Raw genomic sequence first — 22,314 nt, 5'->3', positions numbered from 1 at the left:
CCCGTAACCTGTGCAGAACAGTGAGGCACTGGGACCCTATCTTTCTGCCAGACTTTTATCTCCAAAGTTGAAGGTTTTACCAGTGCCAGGTGCTTAGTTCCCACACTGTTGGGAGAACGACGCCTGACCAAGAAACCACTGACGTGTCACCTTTCCAGGCAGAGTCCAAAGCAGAGCCCATGGCAAGGAGAGGAGACATCAGGATAATGGCGACCTCTGCCTTGTGGTGTCTCTTTTTTTCCCTCCTCACCTGGGGCTGCCCATCAGGATGTGCTGAGGAGAGCCCTGCGCCCCATGGTAAGAAAGTGACCCTGTGGTCAGGCCAGAAAACGAATGGGGTGGGTGAGAGAGCCACTGGGGTCAGCGTGTACAGTGGATGAAGGGATGTGAGATGTAAGTCCCCTCACAGAGGTTTGTCAGTATCCAGAGGGGGGAGAGATCTGCCGAGATCAGCATGCACAAAGTGCGCGCGTGTATGGTAGTGGGGTGTGTGTGTGTGTGTGGGTGGGCGGGTGGGTTCTTAGCTCTGGGCTGCTCTCCATGCCTGATATGATTCTGACATTTCGTCCTCGTGCTCCCTCCAGACGTCACTGGAGACACAAAGAAACCTGTGCTTTTGAGAGATATTGCAGCCACAACAGTCTTCATCAGTGCTGCTGAGGTGGCCGTCATTGGATTCTTCCAGGTCTGTTTAGATAATCTCTCAGTTCCCTAGTTACATTACTATTGATTACTTGTATTCCACCGGGGTTGGAGCCCCTTGGGCTGGGTGCTGTACAAACACAGAGTAAAGACAGTCCCCAACTCAAACTGCTTACAATCTAAATAGAAAAGACAGATGTGGGCAGAAGGGGAGGGGATAATAACAAACAAGCAGAGTGATCAGGGCGAAGGGGTAAACATTCTGTGAACTCCATAGTTGGGGATGGGGTAATGGGGGGGCATAGAGGGGTGAGTTAAGGAGCACAGGAATAGGAAATGGAAGAAGGGAAATATTGAGGTGGAATGGAGGGAAGGATGCAGGGGAGCATAGGTCACAGAATTTAAGGCCAGAAAGGACCTTAATGGAGAATGGAAGGCAGGGGGATCAAGACTGCAGTGGAGGGACCCTCTGCAGGACCCTCACTGCACTGATGAAATTCAATAAAGACAAGTGAAATGTACTTCACTTAAGAAGAAAAAGTCAAATGCATGACTACAAAATGGGGACTAACTGTCTAGGCAATAGTACCACTGAGAAGAAGCTGGGGGTTATAGTGGACCACAAAGTGAATATGAGTCATCAATGTGATGCAGCTGCAAAAAAGGCTAATATGATTCTGGGATGTATTAACAGGAGTGTTGTATGTAAGACACAGGAGGTAATTGTCCCGCTGTACTTTCCACTGGTGAGGTCCCAGCTGGAGTTCTGTGTCCAGTACTGGGCACCACAATTTCGGAAGGATGTGGAAAAATAGGAAAGAGTCCCGAGGAGAGCAACAAAAATTATCAAAGGTTTAGAAAACCTGACCTATGAGGAAAGGGTGAAAAAACTGGGCTCGTATAGTTTTGAGAAAAGAAGACTGAGTGGCAACCTGATAACAGCCTTCAAATGTTAAGAGCTGTTATAAAGAGGATGGTGATCAATTGTTCTCCATGCCCACAGGCGGTACGAGAAGAAGTAATGGGCTTAATCTGCAGCAAGGGAGATTTAGGTTAGATATTAGGAAAAACTTTCTAACTATAAGGGTAGTTAAGCTCTGAAATAGGCTTCCAAGGCAGGTCATGGAGTCCCCATCACTGGAGTGTTTAAAAACAAGTTTGACAAACACCTGTCAGGGATGGTCTAGGTTTACTTGGTCCTGTCACAGTGCAGGGGGCTGGACTTGATGACTTCTCGAGGTCCCCTGCAGCCCTACATATCTACGATTCTGTGACAGTGAGGGAGGAGACTTATGCAGGCACCCAATCAGCAGGAAGGATAACAAAACTCCCAGAGTAAGAACTGAAGGAAGTAGCGCCCAAAGGACATCACTGGTGTCTAAGGTTCCAAAGGTGCCTCCTGCCAGCCCCACTGATTTGCTGTTGCTTCCTTGGCTCATGGCTTTTGTCAGGGAGGGAAACTTTGTACTCTCCAAACAGGCTGCTTCCCAGGAGCTTCTACGCCCTTAGCCCACATGTTCCTTTGGTTGGAGGAGGTGGGGGGGGGGGGCTATAAAGGACTCCCCATGGCTGGTTTATTGGAAAGACTCTCTAATTTCAGAAATAATACATGTCCATGTAACAAAAGGTGATTCGTAAGGGGCAGAGTTAAGGCTGGGTGTTTTAAACAGAACTGATGATTTCTGCTGTTTGAGTGTCTACCACACAAGCGCTACCTTCTCAGATTATAGTGTCACAGAATTTTCTCTGGGTCTTCTCTTTCGGCACGCCTAGTACAAGGGGGGCACACAGGGTGAAAGTGATTCCTGTGCAGAGGGCCAGGTGGAGGCCTGATCATCACTTATGTCCTGGCTCAGCTCTCAGACTCGTTCTTAAGTGGGGCCTAGGCCTTGCGTTGACCATCTGCACAGAGGTTAATTTCACCCTGCATGAGGCTGGGCTTCACTGCACACAGTAAGGCATATTTCTTCTCTACAAACCTTCCGTCTGGTTTTGAGCATGCAGCTGAACTAGTGTAACACAGACGCAGCACACACCCTGCCTTGGCTCAGAACATTATGCTGTCCTGGGGAAAAGAGTACTATCACTGCACATGCCCTGGAAGTGTGAGAAATGCGATGGCCACAGGCCCAAATCAAACCCAATTTTTCACTGGAAGCCTCCCAAACTCACTCTCAGGGAGGATTGTTCCATGCCTTGTTTCAGCTAGCCATTTCGATATTATATCCAGGGCCATCCCTAGAGCGGTGCGGGGCCCAGGACAAATCGGCCTCCCCTCTAGTCTCCTCGCTATCCACCTGCCACGTGCAGCCACCGCTCTCCTCTCCATCTGCCCGCCTGCTGCCCACTGCTCGCCTCCCCTCTAGTCTCCTCGCTATCCACCTGCCACGTGCAGCCACCGCTCTCCTCTCCATCCGCCCGCCTGCTGCCCACTGCTCGCCTCCCCTCTAGTCTCCTCGCTATCCACCTGGCACGTGCAGCCACCGCTCTCCTCTCCATCCGCCCGCCTGCTGCCCACTGCTCGCCTCCCCACTAGTCTCCTCGCTATCCACCTGCCACATGCAGCCACCGCTCTCCTCTCCATCCACCCGCCTGCTGCCCACTGCTCGCCTCCCCACTAGTCTCCTCGCTGTCCGTCCAGCGTCCTCCTGTTCACCTGACTGCCGCTCTCCTCCTCACCGTGCGTCTGCCTGCCGCTCGCCTCCCCGTTCGCTTCCTCACCCCTCTTGCCCACCCATCTCCCGCCTGCCTCCTCACTTGAATATCGGGACAAATGGTGTCCCGATCGTACATCTTTTGAGTTGTTGCCCGGGAAGCTTGAGGTAGGGAAAGAGGGAGACTTTCCCTTCAATGTCCTGGAAACAAGGGAAGGAAGAAGCTGATGAGGAGGAAGAGTATGGGGTAAAAGAGATTAGCTTGCAGGACCTGTTTTTACACTCATACACACACAGTCACATTGCTGTGCAGGGGATGGTGTGTGTATGGGGGGGTGAACAAAGAATAAACATGAAGGACAATGATTATGCTGATTGCTAAGGAGGAGGAAATGGATGACGCTAAAGGAACCAGCCCCTCAACTTTCTTCCAGTACCCACTCCTCAGACAGTCAGATTTTAGATTCAGATACAACACATGTTAAGCCCTCCGCAGTCCCTTCACCTCCTTCTGATACCCAATAGTCTCCATGACCCCCACTTCCCTCTCCCTGAACCCCATCAGCTCACCTGCCCCTACCTGACCTTCAGTACAGGTTCCCTGACGCCTCCCCAATTCCCTGCTGCTGACACTCAGTCCCTTCTTAACCCCCAAGCTTTCGCCCTCCCCACAATGATGTGCACACAGCTAGAAATAAGCAGGCAGGATGTGAGTGGGGTGTGGGGAGGTGGATTGGGAACACATGTTCTGGTGGGGAGACTTGAGCTGTGCTTGGAAACGAAGCCCCTCTTCTCCTGAGACTTGGAGGGTAGAGTGGCAGAGTGCTTACACCCGCTCTAGTCTGAGCGGCCACAAGATGTCACCGTTAGTCCCTGCAAATCTCAGCTGCTGCCAAAGCAGCTGTCTGGCCAATGTCAAGAGGGAGAAGAAAACCTGGGTGAGTAACTTCAGCTGGTTCTAATATTATTTTCTCTTTCTTTACCTCTCCTTCCCCCTCCTTCTTTTTCTCTTTCTCTCTCCTTTTACTATGCCCTTTCTCTCTCTTCTTGTCCATCTCTCCTTCCCTCCATGTCTCCATCTTCCTTCTCCTTTTTACTCTCTTTCCCACTCCTTCAGGAATTAGAGAGGCCAGAAGTTTCGAACTTCCACACTGTTGTAGGAAAAATCCAGGAGGTGCCGTTTGGACTCAGCACCAACCCCGAGGTCCTGTCTCATTATAACATCACGAGCAATACCATCTCCATCTTTCGCATGGTATGTCTGCCTCATGCCTCTGCCCCGTCTGCCCACGTTGCTCGGGGCACTGAAAACCGTTCTGTAATGGTGAGATACAGAACTGTTTCCCCTTCACCGCTGCCTGGGTATCAGAGAACATGTTCAGGGTGATATGGATGAAGGTTTCTGCTAGCATGGAGAAGGCCAGACCAAAGGAGGAAGGATGGGGGCTTCTGGAGAACAATTCACTTTTGCATTTTGAGTAGGATCCTAACTGTTCAAGGGGTGAATTAAAACAGCGGTGGAAAAACTTTCAAAAGTGATTGGGTAGTGTTGAGCCACTTTAGTTCGGGAACAGTTTGACTGTAGACACAGCCGGGAGATTTGGGTTTGAATCCCAGCTCCTTCCCTAACTCACTGTGTGGTACTGGGCAAATCACACATCTCTGTGCTGCTGTTTCCCGAGCTATAAAGTGGAGATAATAAGAGTTATCTAGCTACCTACCTCACAATGGAGTGTGTTTACACTTGACTATTTCCCACCATTACTAATTCATTGGAGGTAGCAATAGCAGGAGATCCAGTAAGGATATGGCACCAGCATTTTTACTATTGTATTGTCTAGCCCTGGTCGGAACAAATGTAGTTGATGACATGGTAGTAAAAATGCAACAGTGGCAGCCACTGGTGCCTTCTGTTCCCTACAGCTTCAGCTGTTTCTTCCATTGGTGGAGCTCCACCGGGGTTAGCAGTGGTGGAAAAAATTAGGAGAAAAGGCTAGTGGAGACAAGGCCAGGGATGCTGTGATGATAAATTAGTGAATGTTTGTACAGTGTTTTGAAAGTATAAGTTTATTAGTGTTGTGCCTAGATGTTGCCTGGGTATCCTATAAATATCTAAGATGGATAGTGTTATTGTATAAACACTGTTCATGTTCACTAGTAAAGAATGTCCTGATCTGAGGCATCTTTAGAAAGGCCCTGATTCTGGGGTTCCCTGCTGCCCCTGTACACCAGCTCTGCCAGTGTATAGGGCCCTCAGGGCTGGCAGATTTTCTCACTCAGAAATGCCTGTGGCATATTGGAGTTCCCTGTGGTGCCCATCCCCTTGAAGTCCCTGATGTAGGGGCATGACAGCAAAGTGGCTGGGGGAAAGAGCAAGGCATATTTGGGACAGGCAGGAGAGTGGCCAGAGTACGGTTTGCTCTGGCTGTTCTGGGCTGCTTTAATGGCCCATAGAGGGCTCTTTCAGAAGAACATAAATTAGAGATGCCCCAGGGACTATTCCTGTCCCCAGCTGGCCTCAGGTGCAAAGATGGTGTAAGCCACCTTTGTCTTTTCTGCCTGCTCTAATCACTTCCTGAGCTGAGCTCAGGCGCTTTATGGATAGTCTAGTTCATCCGATGAAGTGAGCTGTAGCTCACGAAAGCTCATGCTCAAATAAATTGGTTAGTCTCTAAGGTGCCACAAGTACTCCTTTTCTTTTTGCTAGTTCATATAATGTAGCTAGATCTCTCCCCCTTCTGTGTAAAAGAGAATGAGTGAATATCACATGAGATCTAGTAGTTGACACCGGATTTACTGTCAGCAGGTGCTACAAACTGCAAAAACACTTATCTCTACGATGGGCTCTTAGTCATAATCATTTTCTTCCAAGGACATTTAAGGATCTTTTGTTTTTGCAATGTGGGAGAGATTAAGGATAATTAAGGCGGGAGGATAGAGGAAACTGATAGAGGCAATTGCATGACATTTGAAACAATTCACATTAAATACAATCTTCCCAATGCATGCTTCTTCCACTTTTGCAACTGAAACATCATTTAATGGAAAAAAACAACAGATTGAATCCCCAAGCCAGAATAAATTTTGACTGGCAATTTGTTTGTAAAATTTCCACTGACAAAAGTTAGTTTATATTAGATATTTTTTTTTTCTGAATAAGTGTGTAGGAGTAGGATCAGATCTTTTTGAAAAAAGAAATTGGAACAGGAACTTGGAATAAAATATTCATCAGAGGAAGCACTGGGAAGACAGGCAGACAAATCAAAAGGACAGCAATTAATCAAAGACATAAAACAATGTTCCTTTATTTTTGCATAGCATGGAAACACCATAAAGGGTACCAAACTTAAACCACAATGATTATACTCCTGGGCCAGATCCTCAGCTGATATAAATTGGTGTTGCTTTGTTGAAGTCAGTAGAGGTATGCTGATCTTTGCCAGCTGAGGATCTGGCTTGATCAACGGAAAAAGGACATAATTAATTGAGGTAATTATATGTTATGAGGGTAGGGTGTGACAGAGCCATTTGGATCTGAGCTAAACTGTTAAATGCAACACTTTTTTTTAGAGATGCATCCTTTGCATAATCCAAGAGTATATCTGAATATAATTTCTCAGGAATGGGAATCAATAGGTTGCAGTCCAAAGCCCACTGAAGTAAATGGGAGCCTTTGCCTTTGGTGTTGATAGACTTTGGATCAGCCCCAAGGGCCTGTTTGATTTTACTTGTGCTGGTTTTGGATTGCACTAGTGGGACTCCACTGATTTCAGTGGCATTACCCCTGATTTACATCAGTGTAAGTGAGAGAAGAATCATCCCCTGTGATTTCAGGAGCAACTAGTTCAGTGGCTTAAAGGAGCATAGGAACATATTGGATCAAAGACACAGTGACAGTGACCATGGGATGGAAAAAAGGGTTGCATGCCTGCACACCTCTGGCACAGCTAACGTACATGTAGAGGGTGAGCAGACATAGCGAATAAAATATGGGACATCTATGTGGACACAAGTTCCATGAGCCTAGCACAGCATGTTTGGAAAAGGCAATTAAATTCCAAAGGGCTCAGCTGTACTCTACTGTTCTGTAGCTCCACAGCCCAATCCCTTGATTTAGCCGTCTCCTGAAATGTAACTGCATGTGTAGCTGTTATACTTCGGGGGTTAGCTGTTGTTTGATGTTTTCCCTTTCTCCCTGTTTATGGGGAAGAGAGCGGAAGAGACTTTCAATAAAACAGCCTCCAGATAGTGATGAAGGGTTGGAGGGGGGAGATGGGATGGGATTGTTCCCTAAAGATGATCTTTGCGAGGCCTGATTTTCTCTTGGCTGTACTGGAAAAAATCCTCTCTTTATTGGAGAGATTTCCTGCTTGCACAATGTTTCCAGGAAATCCACACAGGCCTGTGCCAATGTTTATTACTTTTAGAAAGAATGAAATAAGCAGAACTTTTTTAAAGGAGAGGGCGAGAGCGATGGAGGGAGTTGGGTTTGTTTAATGCTGTCTCCCCAGAAGGCCCAGGAGAGATTGTCAGCTAATCCCCCCTGGCTCCAGTGGAGTTTGAGTTGACGATACAGGGATGTCTGGCACCCTTAGTGTTTCCTCCTATTCCATGAGTTTGTCCTGTCATGGGAAGCTTGAGGAAGAGACTGGGCAAAAGAGCAAGATGGCAGATTTATAGGCCCAGTGGTCCCCAAGAGAGTTTCCAGTGGTGAAAGGTGTGTGTATGAAGGCATCCACAGGTGTCTATGTGCACAGGAGCATTTGTGTATGTCTGCCCGTGCCACTGGACAGAGGGCAGGGAAGGGGTACTGAATGGAGAACAGCAGTGATTTAAGGTTTCCTTGCATTGTTGTAGGTGGACGACAAACGTCAAGATTTGGAACTCACCGATGGCAAAAAAATGGATGCCACCAAGATGAGCCGTTTCATTCGGATCAATGAGCTGCGACTGGTGACAGAGTACAACCCTGTGGTAACTAAGGATCCCCAAAACCCCCTCCCACGCACCCACCTTCTCTTAAGCTCTGTCTAGTTGGCTGGTTTTTCATTCTGGGGGGATGATAGGATCCTGACTTGCAGCGACTGTTGGTGGGCAAAGAGCACAGTGCAGGAGCCATGCAGGTGTCTGTGCAGACACCTCTACCACTGCCTCTCTTTCCTGATGGGCAATGCCCCCTTGTATTCACAGGAGCAAAGGGATCACCATATTGAATCAGACCTGTGGTCCATCTAAACCAGTATGCTGTTTCCAGAAGTGGACAGTAGCAGCTGCTTCAGAGAAGGCTCAGGAAATCCTGCAGAGGATTTCCCACAGGGGAAATTTCTTCCTAACTCTGATCTATTAGTGGTTGGCTTAAGCCCTGAAGCATGAAGACTTCTATCCCTCGTCAAACATCCACATACAGTCTAATGTAGCTGTGGATAGTCTCATTATCCATATAAATGTCGAGCCCCTTTTTGAATCCTACTAAACTCTTGGCCTCAAAGGTATCCTGTGGTGGTGAGTTCTACCAGCTAATTATCTATTATTCGAGTCCTGCCCTTCATCTCACAGCTCTGCAAAAGCCATTCAGTCCTGACCTGCAGCATTATTCCTTCAATTCAATCCCCAGCCCCTCTTCCTGCCTCCCCCCTCTCAAACTACTTAGCCCACCCATCTCAAGTCTGACTTGGAGCGCCCATGTTGTTTCATTCGTTAGGCCACAGCACAGCTCTACAGTTCTTACCTGGCGGGCCTCCTGCTGGTCCAGTCCCGGAGCACAACCTGCTCTGCTAATATACCTGCCTTTCTTTAGTTTAATATTTATTCTAGGCTCACAAATGTATAAATAAACTAGTTTCTTTTAAGTATATTATAGGCCCCAAACAATATAAGGCCACATGGGTCAAAGCAAGTCCTGCAGAACTCCCTACCTTCCATTCTTTGGGCCCTCACAGCTTCCCCCGGACCCGTGAACCCTGGCTTGCTGCAACACCTCCTGCTTTCCCAGGCCTGTGCCCTCTCAAGCAGCACTTCCAATACACCTCAATCCTGACTCAACTCACCTCACCGCCTGCTTCTCCAGGCCTGTCCATTCCCACAGGGTCTTCCAGCTCTCCTCACGCTTGACTTGCAGCCCCCTGCTATTCCAGTCCTGACCTCTCCCACCCTCAGGCAACATTATGCAGAGGTGTTATGGGGGTGGATGAAAGTCCACTAGCAATTAGGCTAAGGTGAAACTCTGGTACTTAGGCCCTCCCACACTACCTGAGACCTGGTGCTCCCTGATGGAAGGCTGTTACAGAAATGCACTCCCTGACCCCATCCCTATTAGTCGGCTCACTCTTTCCTCTCCTTCATAGAAATGCTGGCAGGCATTTACACAGGCTGCCTCTGTGGTCTGGACTGGCACATGGAGAGGCACAGGGTCAGAGGCAGCCTGGCCAGACTTCTGTTTGGTTTGAGGGAGCGGCTGCGGCACTTCAGGAAGTGGGTGGGGGGAAAAGTCAGATGACAATTTGCCCACCAACTGGAGACTGTGCAAAAAACACCATTGGCGGTACCAACCCAGAGTGTCTTCACAGAGGGCCAGTGTGTGCTGCCTGCTTTCCCCCTTCCCTGGGGGGTGGGGGGTGTCCAACCCATTTCTTCCTGAAGAGCTGCAGATGGAGACTTAACCCTCTGTGCTCCCACCTACCCAGCTCACACGTTGCTTAGTCAACAGTTTCTATTTTAAGACGCATCCCCACCACTCACAGCTAATGTTAAAGAAAGAAAACAAGGTGCTGGAGAAGCTTCCTGGTTAACTCCATGAACTCCCCAAGTTGCTTACTCCCATCCCCTCCAGATCCCAGTCCCGAGTCCCTTGCAACCCCTAGTTCCCTGTGGTCCCTGTTATCCAGGCACCTCAAGAGCTCCCAATTCCAGATTCTTGCCCCTCTGGGCTTCAGCTTGCTGTCCCCAGACTCTGTCTTCCTGCCCTCTCCCTGAACAGTCTGTCTTTCCTCCAAGCCTTAGCCCCAGGGCCTCCAGACCCTTGGCTCAGGTGTCCCCCAAACCATGACTTTAGGAGCCTTCAGGGACACAACTTCAGTTCCTCCAGAGTTTGACTTCAATCTGAGAACATGGCCTGGGCTGTGATTCGTAGAGAGCGAATTCATCTGTGCCATTGGGATTTAGGACTCCAATAATGCAGCAGATTTACTATTCCTAATCGCTGTGTCTGTCTGTTGGTGTCACGTTTGTCTTTGGCAGACGGCAATAGGTTTGTTCAACAGTACAGTCCAGACCCACCTCCTCCTCTTCACAGACAAAACCTCCCAGGACCATACGGAGCGAGTGCGCAGGTACCGGGAGGCAGCGGAACTCTTCCGAGGAAAGGTGAGGCCAAAAGGAGGGGAGGAGAGGCCATAAGAGAGGATTATTTGAGAGGGAAGAAGAGTGACTTCCCCCAGGGGGAGGGAGGAAGTCATCCCACATGCCCAGGGAGAACAGAGGCCAGGTGAGTGGGGAAGAGGAGAAGCAAGTGGAGATAGGTGATAGTCCAAGACAAAAGGAGCCAATCTGCTCAACCCTCTTTGGTTCATGATCTAACAGGGAAGGTGCCCAATACACGCTGCATCTCTAAAATCTGCCCTGTGGTTTCAGCTGGATATTGTGCTCTTCTTTGCTTCTTGTCCTAAATAGCTGATGTATTTTGTTGTGAGATGACAAACAGCTGCTGCCTTTCACCCCAGCAATGGTTACATTCCACTGGTGTGCCAAGTGATCTCTGGCTATACAGCTGGAGCTCCCTTTTGGATACTGAAAAGTGCTATTGAAATGGCCAGATAGCATGAATGCCACAACGATTTTTTAGCTCTCATTAGTTCCCAGGAAAAAGACCTGTGAATTTGCTGTTTGAAGGGATTTGCAGGTGGGTCCCCTGGGCATGTGAACAGATTTCCCACAGTGGGGATTCCACAGACAGATTTCCCCTGCCTCCCCGCTGCCACCTGCTCTCCCTGACTACAAACAAGCACTCCCCAAACAGCCCACCTTCCCAGGCTTGGTTCTCAGCTTGCAGTTGGGCTGGACAGGAGCGCATGGGGATGGAACTAGTTAGGAGGCAGACCTGGCAGCAATAGGAAGTCCTGGGCATGGCAGACAAGTTGGGGGAAGAAACCAACAGTGGGGCAGGGGGTTGAGCTGAAGCCCTTTTGGAAGGGGTTTTTGTGGGAGGGAATGGAAGCTGGAAAGAATTGGGGCTGTTGCGTTAGAGCCCAGGGATGGGTCAGCTGCTGGCAGAGGGCTGAAGCACCTATTAGTGGGCGAGAGAGTGGGTTGAAGAGCAAATATACTAATCCTCAGTGTTTTATGGTTTCAGAGTAAGAGCCGTGTTAGTCTGTATTCGCAAAAAGAAAAGGAGTACTTGTGGCACCTTAGAGACTAACCAATTTCATAGAATCAATCATAGAATCATAGAATCTCAGGGTTGGAAGGGACCTCAGGAGGTCATCTAGTCCAACCCCCTGCTCATGGCAGGACCAATCCCCAATTAAATCATCCCAGCCAGGGCTTTGTCAAGCCTGACCTTAAAAACTTCTAAGGAAGGAGATTCTACCACCTCCCTAGGTAACTCATTCCAGTGTTTCACCACCCTCCTAGTGAAAAAGTTTTTCCTAATATCCAACCTAAACCTCCCCTACTGCAACTTGAGACCATTACTCCTTGTCCTGTCCTCTTCTACCACTGAGAATAGTCTAGAACCATCCTCTCTGGAACCACCTCTCAGGTAGTTGAAAGCAGCTATCATATCCCCCCTCATTCTTCTCTTCTGCAGACTAAACAATCCCAGTTCCCTCAGCCTCTCCTCATAAGTCATGTGTTCCAGACCCCTAATCATTTTTGTTGCCCATCGCTGGACTCTCTCCAATTTATCCACATCCTTCTTGTAGTGTGGGGCCCAAAACTGGACACAGTACTCCAGATGAGGCCTCACCAATGTCGAATAGAGGGGGACGATCACGTCCCTCGATCTGCTAGCTATGCCCCTACTTATACATCCCAAAATGCCATTGGTCTTCTTGGCAACAAGGGCACACTGTTGACTCATATCCAGCTTCTCATCCACTGTCACCCCTAGGTCCTTTTCCGCAGAACTGCTGCCTAGCCATTCGGTCCCTAGTCTGTAGCGGTGCATTGGGTTCTTCCGTCCTAAGTGCAGGACCCTGCACTTATCCTTATTGAACCTCATCAGATTTCTTTTGGCCCAATCCTCCAATTTGTCTAGGTCCCTCTGTATCCTATCCCTGCCCTCCAGTGTATCTACCACTCCTCCTAGTTTAGTATCATCTGCAAATTTGCTGAGAGTGCAATCCACACCATCCTCCAGATCTTTTATGAAGATATTGAACAAAACCAGCCCCAGGACCGACCTCAGGGGCACTCCACTTGACACCGACTGCCAACTAGACATGGAGCCATTGATCACTACCCGTTGAGCCCGACAATCTAGCCAACTTTCTACCCACCTTGTAGTGCATTCATCCAGCCCATACTTCTTTAACTTGCTGACAAGAATACTGTGGGAGACCGTGTCAAAAGCTTTGCTAAAGTCAAGAAACAATACATCCACTGTTTCCCTTCATCCACAGAACCAGTAATCTCATCATAGAAGGCGATTAGATTAGTCAGGCATGACCTTCCCTTGGTGAATCCATGCTGGCTGTTCCTGATCACTTTCCTCTCATGCAAGTGCTTCAGGATTGATTCTTTGAGGACCTGCTACATGATTTTTCCAGGGACTGAGGTGAGGCTGACTGGCCTGTAGTTCCCAGGATCCTCCTTCTTCCCTTTTTTAAAGATTGGCACTACATTAGCCTTTTTCCAGTCATCTGGGACATGGGGTGCATCCGATGAAGTGAGCTGTAGTTCACGAAAGCTTATGCTCAAATAAATCAGTTAGTCTCTAAGGTGCCACAAGTACTCCTTTTCTTAGTGTTTTAAGGGTTAAGCTCCAGTCATAAAGGCATCCCTTGCAGTTACTTTACATAGATCTCAAACAACCTCCTGCCCCCCACTCGTTTTCCATTGAATCCCCTCTTGTATGTCTACATTTGTTTAGCAGTGAGACACTCACTGAATGCTACTGTGCAGTAGGTGTGGTCTCACCAGTGTCCTGTAACGAGAGACTGTTCCCTCTTTCCTCAATTATATGATGTCTCTTTATACGCAGCTCCAAACTGCATGGCCCTAACACTGATCCCTGCTACACACCCCTAGACATCTCGTCTAATTCAGTGCACTGCTCTTTACCATCATACGCCTTTGAATAGGGTTCCACAGCCAGTTTTCCATTCCTGTGACATGTCCAGCTCCAAGCTAATATGAATTCACTTTCCAAGCAAGACTTCACAAGGCACTTTTCCAAATGGTGTTCTGAGATCCAGATAGTTTATAAATTATTAGCCAGCCAAGTCCTGACTCCTCACTCAGTTTTTAGTTAGTTTTGACTCAGGCAGAACTCAATGGGAGTTTACCTGAGTGAAAAGAGAGGGAAGATTTCAGGAGCTGACCCATTATTTATTGTTGTTATTGTTATTTTATTTTATGTATGTAGCGCCAGAGATGTACATAATTCTGCATAACACTAGGACTGTACCAGACCAATACCAAGTTCCCTGCCCCATAGGGCTAGATGGTGACTTGGCTGACACGCCCACACAAAGGCCTGAGAGGGAGTAAGAACCACTGCTTACATCCCTACGGGGGCTACCTGGGCTTTAGGTCTGGGCACAAAGGAGTAAGCAGGGCTACTTGCCTGCCTACTCTCTTCCCAGAGCAGATGAACAAGGAGTGGTGGTGGACTGGATGGGAGCATGAGTGGAGCCTTGGTTCCACCCCTTACCTGTTTGCCCGAGAAGCTGAGCCAGCATGGGGGTGGGGGCGGGTAAGTTATTTACTATTGCTACAGGCCAGCAGTAAATTACAAGCCCTGAATAGCAAGCAGGGAGTAGGGAAGGAACTGTGACTTGGAAGGGTATCTGAACTCACAATGGACCCCTAAGAACACAATCTGGAACAAAGCAAAATAAATAGAACAATCCAAGAAAAACAAAACAGACCTCAGCAGAACACAGACCAACCCAATTTAAGCAGAGCAGTGACTGGCTGTTCTAGCTGAAAGCCTCAAGAGTGCGGGAGCTTTGGATATGTTAGCTGGGAAGCTGTTCCAGACGTATGGGGTAGGACAAAAAATGGCAGAAAATGGGAATGAGCAAAGAATTAAAGTGATTTTAAATGAAGCTCAGGAGGAAGAGAGGGAGGAAGAAGGGGTGGTGGTAATGGTATAGGCAGGGGCTGAAGGAGAAGAGGAAAAGCATAACTTTGATGTGGAAGTAAACATAAACCCAAGAAAGGGTATCAAGAAGGTGGAGAGATTTGATAAAAATGGCTGAAAAACCTTGTTCTGCTGGCAGCATTTTGAATGGATTAAAGCAGGAAGAAATGGGAAGTCAGACAGAAGGAGGTTGCGGTAATCCATGAGTGCACTAACTAGGGCACAGGTGATTGTCTTATCAGTTTGGGAAAGAGGAAGGGAGGAATTTTACCTGGGTGTACAAGAAGTCATGGCAGGTTTTGATGAGAGCCTAGCTCTGAGGAGAGTCCAGTCTATCTGATCTCATTTATCTACCACTTTCTAGCATGTCCCATCACCATGATAGCTGGACTGCTGATGGGAAATAAAGATAACTCCAAGGCTGTGAGCCTTGATAATGGGAAGGCTGCTGCTGATGTCAATGGTATTAAAGAAGAGAGATGAAAGAGAAAGCTTGGGAGGCAGGACAGATGATCTCCGTTACCTTGCACCTCGTGTAGCCATTTATGCCTGTGCAATGTCAGAGTATGATAGATAAGGAGTAGCCAATGTGGCTTCATAAAGGACTGCTCGAAAGCCTGGGGTTAGATTAGTTTGGCTGGAAATGGAAAAAGAGGGAGCAAATAAAAAAGGAATACACAGTCATGTAAGAGTACTGGGGGGAAAAGGGCAGCAAAAAATCAAAAGGAGTTAATACTAGTCAGAAGGGTTAAGAGCAAGAAGGAGGGGCTTCTACAAATGTATTAGGGAAAAGTACTAGGGAGAAAGTAGGCCCATTAGGCCCTAATTCAACCAAGCATCCCTATTCAGCAAAGCACTTAAGCACATGTTTACCTTTAATCACCTGCTTAAATTCTATTGACTTTGGTGTGACTTAAATACATGCTTAAAGTTCAGCCTGCATTTAAGAGCTTTACTGAATTGAGCAAACTTCCTGAAGAGAGGAATGAAGTTAATCATGACTCAGAAATTGCTGAGATACAGCACTTTCTTTTGAAAATCTGTCTTAAATGAAAATCATATAGCAAGAAGTTTGAACAATGAATATGGAAAGAAGACCCAGTAAAAATAACTTTTGATAGAGAACAGGTAATGGAATATTTGGAAGTGTGAAGATATACAACTCCTCTGGTGGGAGTGGAGATTTCTAGTGTACTGTGTTAACTCTGGCCAGATTAGCATCTTCATTCATGATCAAAAAGCAGAAATAAACAGCATATAATGAGGTTCCTGAAGGATACTAAATTGGAAGAAGTTGCAAACACTAGTCAGGACAGATGGGCAGGAAACATGGGCAGAAAATAATAAAGGATTTGATCGTAGCACATCTGGAGAAAAGGAATCCATAGCATTTGTGGACAATGGGAGGGAGAATTCTGGAAAGCAATAACGATGAAGGAGAAGTAGAGGTGCTAGCTGACAGCAAATTGGACATGATTTTCCAAAATGGACAGTAGAAACCTTGGCTGCACATTCAAAGACATCATATAATGAAGCAGGGAAGCCATAGTCTCTCTGCCAATTGAAGCCAATGGGACTCTTTGTGGAGTAAGGTTCTTCTGACTGCAAGGGTGGCAGAACTGGGCCTTATATGACTGGTGCCACTACACTTGGAATTTGATGTTTATTTCTGGGCACCACATTACCAGAAGGAGAGAGACACTGAAGGGAATTCAGAGACAACTAATAAAAATTAGGGATCCAGAGGAAATTATCATTGAGGAAAGATTAAAAGGGCTAACTATGTGTAAGTCAGCTCAGAGACAACAAAAGCGGAGGGAGGAATACACATTCATGATGACAGCGTACAAATGTTTGTAATGTACAAACATGAGATCACGTGAGGTACAACAGTGCTGTTATCCCCATTTTACAGATGGGGAGATGAGGCACAAAAAGGCTAAAGCCCAGATTCTCAAAAGTCCTGTGTGTGTGAGCGCGCGCACACAGATCTTAAACCCTGCGCACATGGCGAAACACTGCACGCACTCCGGCTTCGGCGACGGCTTTTTTTTTTTTTTTTGCTTTGGCGGTGGCACAGAAGAAATTTTTTGCGCACACAGCCTGTTAAAAATTAGAGGGAACATTGATGATCAGTGAATAAATCTTGTTCTGTGATTGGTGGCAAAGGATTTGTTGTAAATATTCATACTTTGCACTGTGGTGGTTAGTCACATTAGTAATTCAGTCAGAGAACCATCGCTGTAAAAGGTATCAGATTTCAGTCCCCTATAGCACTGCATCAACACCTGTTGTCATCCACCACTGCCGACTGAGCCTGCCAGCTAAGGAAGAAATGAGAGCCTGCATTCCATTGCTGATGCCCAGACAGTCCAGGAAGAAGATCCTGCCAACAACCAGAATGACTGGAGAAGGAAGAGAAGACGACCCTGGTGCTGACTGGACCTACCAGAGGCTGAAGAGGACACCACTGACTGGAAGAGAAGAAGTCACTCAGCCATCACTGCCAGTGTGTGAGAAACATTCCTGTCATCTCCAATGTGAGGTCCTTTCTTCAACTGAGAGGAAATTCAAGCCTCAGCTGGGGAACCCATTTGGGGGGGTTGGCTGGGATCCCACAGTGGAGAGGGCCTGAAGTGCCCCCCACCCAATGGAGACAGTCTGAGTCCGTACCTTGAATTGCTTTAGGCGGATACATGATGCAGCTGCTGGGCTATTGTTCCAATACATATTTCTTTTTGCTTTAGAGTGGAACCTGAAGATTGTAAAATGCTAGAAGAGGAAGCCAGATGTTCAACCAGTGATAAGTCACTAGAGAAAAGAGAGGAGGTGTGTTACTTATCCACAAACCCGGAAAAGCACTTTTGAATGGTGACAGAGAGCAGACAGGGATCGAAACATACCTTCTGTATGAGCTTTGATGATCATTAGGTGTCAACCCCATGTCAATTCGGAGAAGCACTGCCAAAATGCCAAGCGGGTGACAGTGTCAGATTTTTCATCACTTGAAGTGAACATAAATGTCTTGGAGGCACAATGGTTTTGTTTCCATGTTAGGTGAATACAATGTGCCATTTACTGCTGGAGAACGACTGGTGAAGTTCATAAAGAAATACTGCATGGATGCAGATGTTCTCAAGAAGATGACACATGGAGCAACAAAAGATATCCCCACTGCAAGGGATAAGCTTGGAGTTTGGTACCAAAATGATGTGGTGGCTGTTGGTCACAATGTCTCTTTTGGTGTGTGCGTGGATCGGAATACAGACCTGGGACATGAGACCCTGCTGGTTATCCTTGTGGGATTCTTGTATGAAAACAAAGGCTGCAATGTCTTTTAATTTCTAGACATGGTACACTGTACATCAGGAACATGAACTGGCACATCTGACTATCTAATGGGAACACTTCAGAAGTTTAGCATGCCCATCTACAACCCTTTTATTTTTCTCATCAGACTCTATGGCTCTATGACTAGGAAACACAACTCTGTGTTATTCATGGCTAAAAGAAGCAAATCAAAAAATTGTAAATACAGGCTGCAGATACCTCACTTGGCAGATAGCTGCAGCTAAGCTTTTTCACTGTTTGTTGAAGAGCTGATGGCTGATTTTGGTCTTGTCATTTTGCTCCAAATTACCAGAGCCAACACAAGCTGAAAGAATTTGCCCTCTTTGCCAATGAAATCCCACTCATAATCATAAAACATGTTCCCATCAGGGAGCTGAAATTCCACAAAGTAATCAGTCACACACTGCATAAGAGGTCTGCCCTCTTTTCCTATTTTCTTTCCTTAGAGAAAAGACCAGAAAAAGTGGAGCTGATTTCTATCCTTACAGGACTATATCCAACTAATCTTCATCTTCCTCAACTATACACTGGATCCACTTCTGCATTTAATACCAGACCTCCAAGTATAGATACCCAACCCAGCTGGTGACACTGCATGGGGATATCCAGAGACTGCTTCAGCAGTATGCTGGAAAACTGAAACATGCTGCTACTCGACAGCATAATGCTCTATAGGAGAATGATCTTTCAGTTTTGGATGACCCTAACAACATATTTTCCCAGCCGTGATATCAAAGTTGGACATCATGTGAAGAAGCACTTGAAAGAGAGTGAGGAGATGGATTTTTTTGGACACAGACTGATGTTTTAAATGGCTGCCTTGTGCAGATGCTGAAGAATTTTTTTCCCTGAGGATCACTTGTTGAAAAATGCAAGGGCAGTTTCAGATCTAGGGGCCTTGGTACCAGATTTGGTTTGATGCCCAGGTGTTTGTAATTTCTGAAAATACTGTGACCAATTATTGGATGATTTAACAGCATATCAGTTTGAGGTTATTGACAAATTCACTGGACCAGTGAGTGGACCACATTCCTGTATGTCAAAATACTGGAGGGAATTGCTGAAGTAGCTATGTGCATCTGAAAGACTGCCTCATTTCAGAAGACATCTCATTATTTTACTTTGCCTCCTCCATTCAAATGTTGACCCTGAAAGCGGTTTCACTATGGTTAGAATAGTGAAAACTCAGCTTTGCCAGTCCACGAAGATAGAGGTGTTAGGAGTTAAGTGTAAAAGACAAGTTCTTTCCATGCAATATAAGTTGGTCTCATTTGAACACATATTTCTGTAGTTATTGCACAAGAGGATGACAGTTGTCAACTTTCATGCAGTAAATAAGCACTCCAACTTTCACAATAAACCAAAAATCAAGCTAATCCCATTTAAAAACAAGGCCAAAACAAGCCAATCCCTAAGAGCCCCAACACTCTATGTGACTAGATCTCCCTGGCGTGCAGTCTGGGACTGTGGTGGGCCCGCTGTGCACCCCTGACTCTCTCCTCCCTTTGCCCCTGCTTGCCGGGAGCTGATCAAAAAAAAAGAAGCAACAAGCTACAAGCCAAAAACTAGCCAACAAGCAACTCGCAAGCCAATTAAGCCAAAAAGAAGCCCAATTTCTGCATTATTTTTGTGGGTTTGGCATGTCTGGTGTGTGGAAACACATTGTACGCAATTGCAAAACTACTTCCTTTGATTCACACAGTGACAAAACAATCTTTAAAACACATTTTATGATGATAATAATAATAATAATTAATAATAAATACGATGTGTCACCTATGCTGCAGCACTCAACAAAACTCAGCCATTACATATTTTGGCCATTTAAATAGTGATGGCTTGTGTCACACCTCGGCAGGTTTGAAGGTTGAGAGGTATTCAGGGAATGGAAGCATAACAATACATGAGTTATATACTCAAAAAGAAAAGGAGGCCTTGTGGCACCTTAGAGACTAACCAATTTATTTGAGCATAAGCTTTCATGAGCTACAGCTCACTTCATCAGATGAAAGCTTATGCTCAAATAAATTGTTTAGTCGCTAAGGTGCCACAAGTCCTCCTTTTCTTTTTGCAGATACAGACTAACACGGCTGCTACTCTGAAACCTGGAGTTATATACTGTAACTAACAGCAGAGCATTAATTTTGAGTTTTATAATTGACTATACAGCTGGTATAAACTGGTATTGATTTAAATGGAGCTGTGTTAATTTATACCAGCTGAGGGTTTGGCCCACAATTTGAAATTAGCTTTTGAGTGACGATTTGAGCTAAAAACGCACTTTTCAAGAGCAGCCGGGCTAGGAAAGCTTGAATGCTCAAACATTTGTAGAAAACAAACATGAAAACACCAAGGACAAAGAGGGTTTATTACATGCATCATAACGGACATTGCGAAGGGTCTAGGTGCTGTAAATCTGGTGTAGAGAACAGATTGTATGCTACCTCCGCGTTTGTCTTGAAGTTGTAGTGCTGCTATCAGTCGGCTTCATGCAGGGCTGGATAAAGAGGCAAGATAGTTGTTGTTTCTGTGGCAACTGGAGGAAAAGCTGCATTCTCTGAGACACAGGCAGGGTTGTAGTAGCACTCTCAAGCCCCGCAGGGGCAGGAGTGTGGCTGTAGAGGTCTAGTATCTACAGTTAATTACAATGGTATCCTACTAAATCTTTGTGTGATCATGTGTGTCTGCTGTCCCTCAGGGTCTCTAGTTTGCTCTCTCTCCAATGCAGATTCTTTTCATCCTGGTGGACAGCAAGGTGAAGGGCAATGAACGTGTGATATCATTCTTCAACTTGAAGAAGTCCCAGCTGCCAGCTCTGGCTATATTCCACATGCCAGATGAGGAGCAGGATGTGCTGCCCCTGGGTGAGGTCACAGTGGAGCGTGTGCAGGACTTCTGCAATGGCTTCTTAGAGAGAAAGCAAAGGGTGAGTGTACAGTATGTGGGAGAGCATTGCTGCTCACACGCTTCTGAGCAGGATGCTCTTAGCTCTCTGCAACCTCGCCTGTGTCATTTCTTCCACCACGCTTGGGCATCAGATCTCAGCGATAGTACAGCTGACTGGGTTTGGAGAGCCTCTGTCTGCCCCAACTTTTACTTTTTAGCCTAGAGCAATAAGGTGTCATATTCCTTGACTTCAGGACTGGTGTGAGAGTCTCATTTAAGGAAGCCATTTCCCTTCCTGAGAGCAGTGCCTGGGGAGATGAAGAGTAGGGCTGCATCAGGATGCAGGGATTAGGAGCAGGGGTGAATGCGTTTGGACCCTGAATATAGCTATAATGGGGGTCAGGGAGACAGAACGTGGCTTTAGAATGAAAATTCACCAAGAACCTTTCAGATCAAAGGACTCAAAGTTGGGCCAAATCTACCTGAGATTAATCACCACCCATTTGCAGAGGGAGGGGAAACTTAACCTCCATTTTCATTCAGTGCTGAGCTTCTATTGCTTTTATAATGGCTTAGCTTGCTGTACTAAGAGCCCTTGTGTGCCAGAGGTCCCATGGCCTGTGCTGCCCCATGAAAGTAACTCAGGGGCTACTGAAATGGAATGGGGAAATTAGGCAACATAGGCTGTTGAAGCAGGAATTTAAATATTTTCCCCCCTTAATCTCTGTGCGGAAAACCATGATGGTATCAACCCAGCTTTCCTGCCCCTACTGTATTTTAGAAAGAAGATCCCAGCCCAGAGGAGAAGACAGAGCTCTGACTCCCATCTCAATCACCAGATAAAAGACTGTGGCTCTGCCCAGTGCCACCTGCACTCAGTATAAGAAGAGTTCACTGTGCCCAACATCTCTGGAGACCCTGAGACAATAGGAATATGAGGCCAAGTCAACTGTGATCAACCCTTCTCCATTCCATATACATATATGCTCTTTCTCCTCTCTAGGTATCTCTCTCTCCTTCTCAATTGCCAATTCCACCCTCGCTCATCTTAATGCTCCAGGAACCATGGCACTGTACTGCATTGGTCCTTCTGGGTTCCCACTGCCTCTTGCCATATATGAGAGCAAGAGGCAATATGATGAAACTGCCGTGTCAAAAACACGCCTTGCAGAAAGTTTATGCAGAGATTGGCAGCTCTGTTTCCCTGATAACTCTGTCTCTGCCCCCTTAATACATGGTTCTCTCCCCCTCATCTGGCACTGGTACCATGTTGGGGTTCCCTTACACATCTCTCTGGGTCTAGAAGCTGATTTGTCGCCTGAGGTTACATGACCTATAGCATTACATTTTACTAAATAAAGCAGAAAGTGAATTCTCTGAATTTGTGTGATTTTTTTTTAATTTAAGTAATAAGCCTAAATATCTCTAAAAGAGCAGGTTCAAGTCTCTCTTTTGGCTGAATTTAAATAACCTTGCTGT

The 22,314-nt window shown here is 46.5% G+C and overlaps 1 protein-coding gene across 1 annotated transcript; it reads left to right on the top strand.

The window, feature by feature from the left end:
• Nucleotides 1–559: 559 nt before the first annotated feature.
• Nucleotides 560–22,192, top strand: ERP27 (endoplasmic reticulum protein 27; the record flags this gene model as incomplete). The annotated part of the gene is made up of 6 exons (XM_073330895.2): nt 560–685; nt 4,414–4,551; nt 8,154–8,270; nt 10,533–10,658; nt 20,678–20,875; nt 21,617–22,192. Coding segments are annotated over 6 exons (744 nt in total), but the record flags the coding sequence as incomplete, so codon positions are not given.
• Between the last annotated feature and the right edge of the window lie 122 nt (nt 22,193–22,314).

Source organism: Lepidochelys kempii, chromosome 1 (genome assembly GCF_965140285.1).
Source record: "Lepidochelys kempii isolate rLepKem1 chromosome 1, rLepKem1.hap1, whole genome shotgun sequence".
Taxonomy (NCBI): Eukaryota; Metazoa; Chordata; order Testudines; family Cheloniidae; genus Lepidochelys; species Lepidochelys kempii.
The sequence above is the reverse complement of the archived record's forward strand: the minus strand, read 5'-3'. Positions and strand labels throughout refer to the sequence as shown.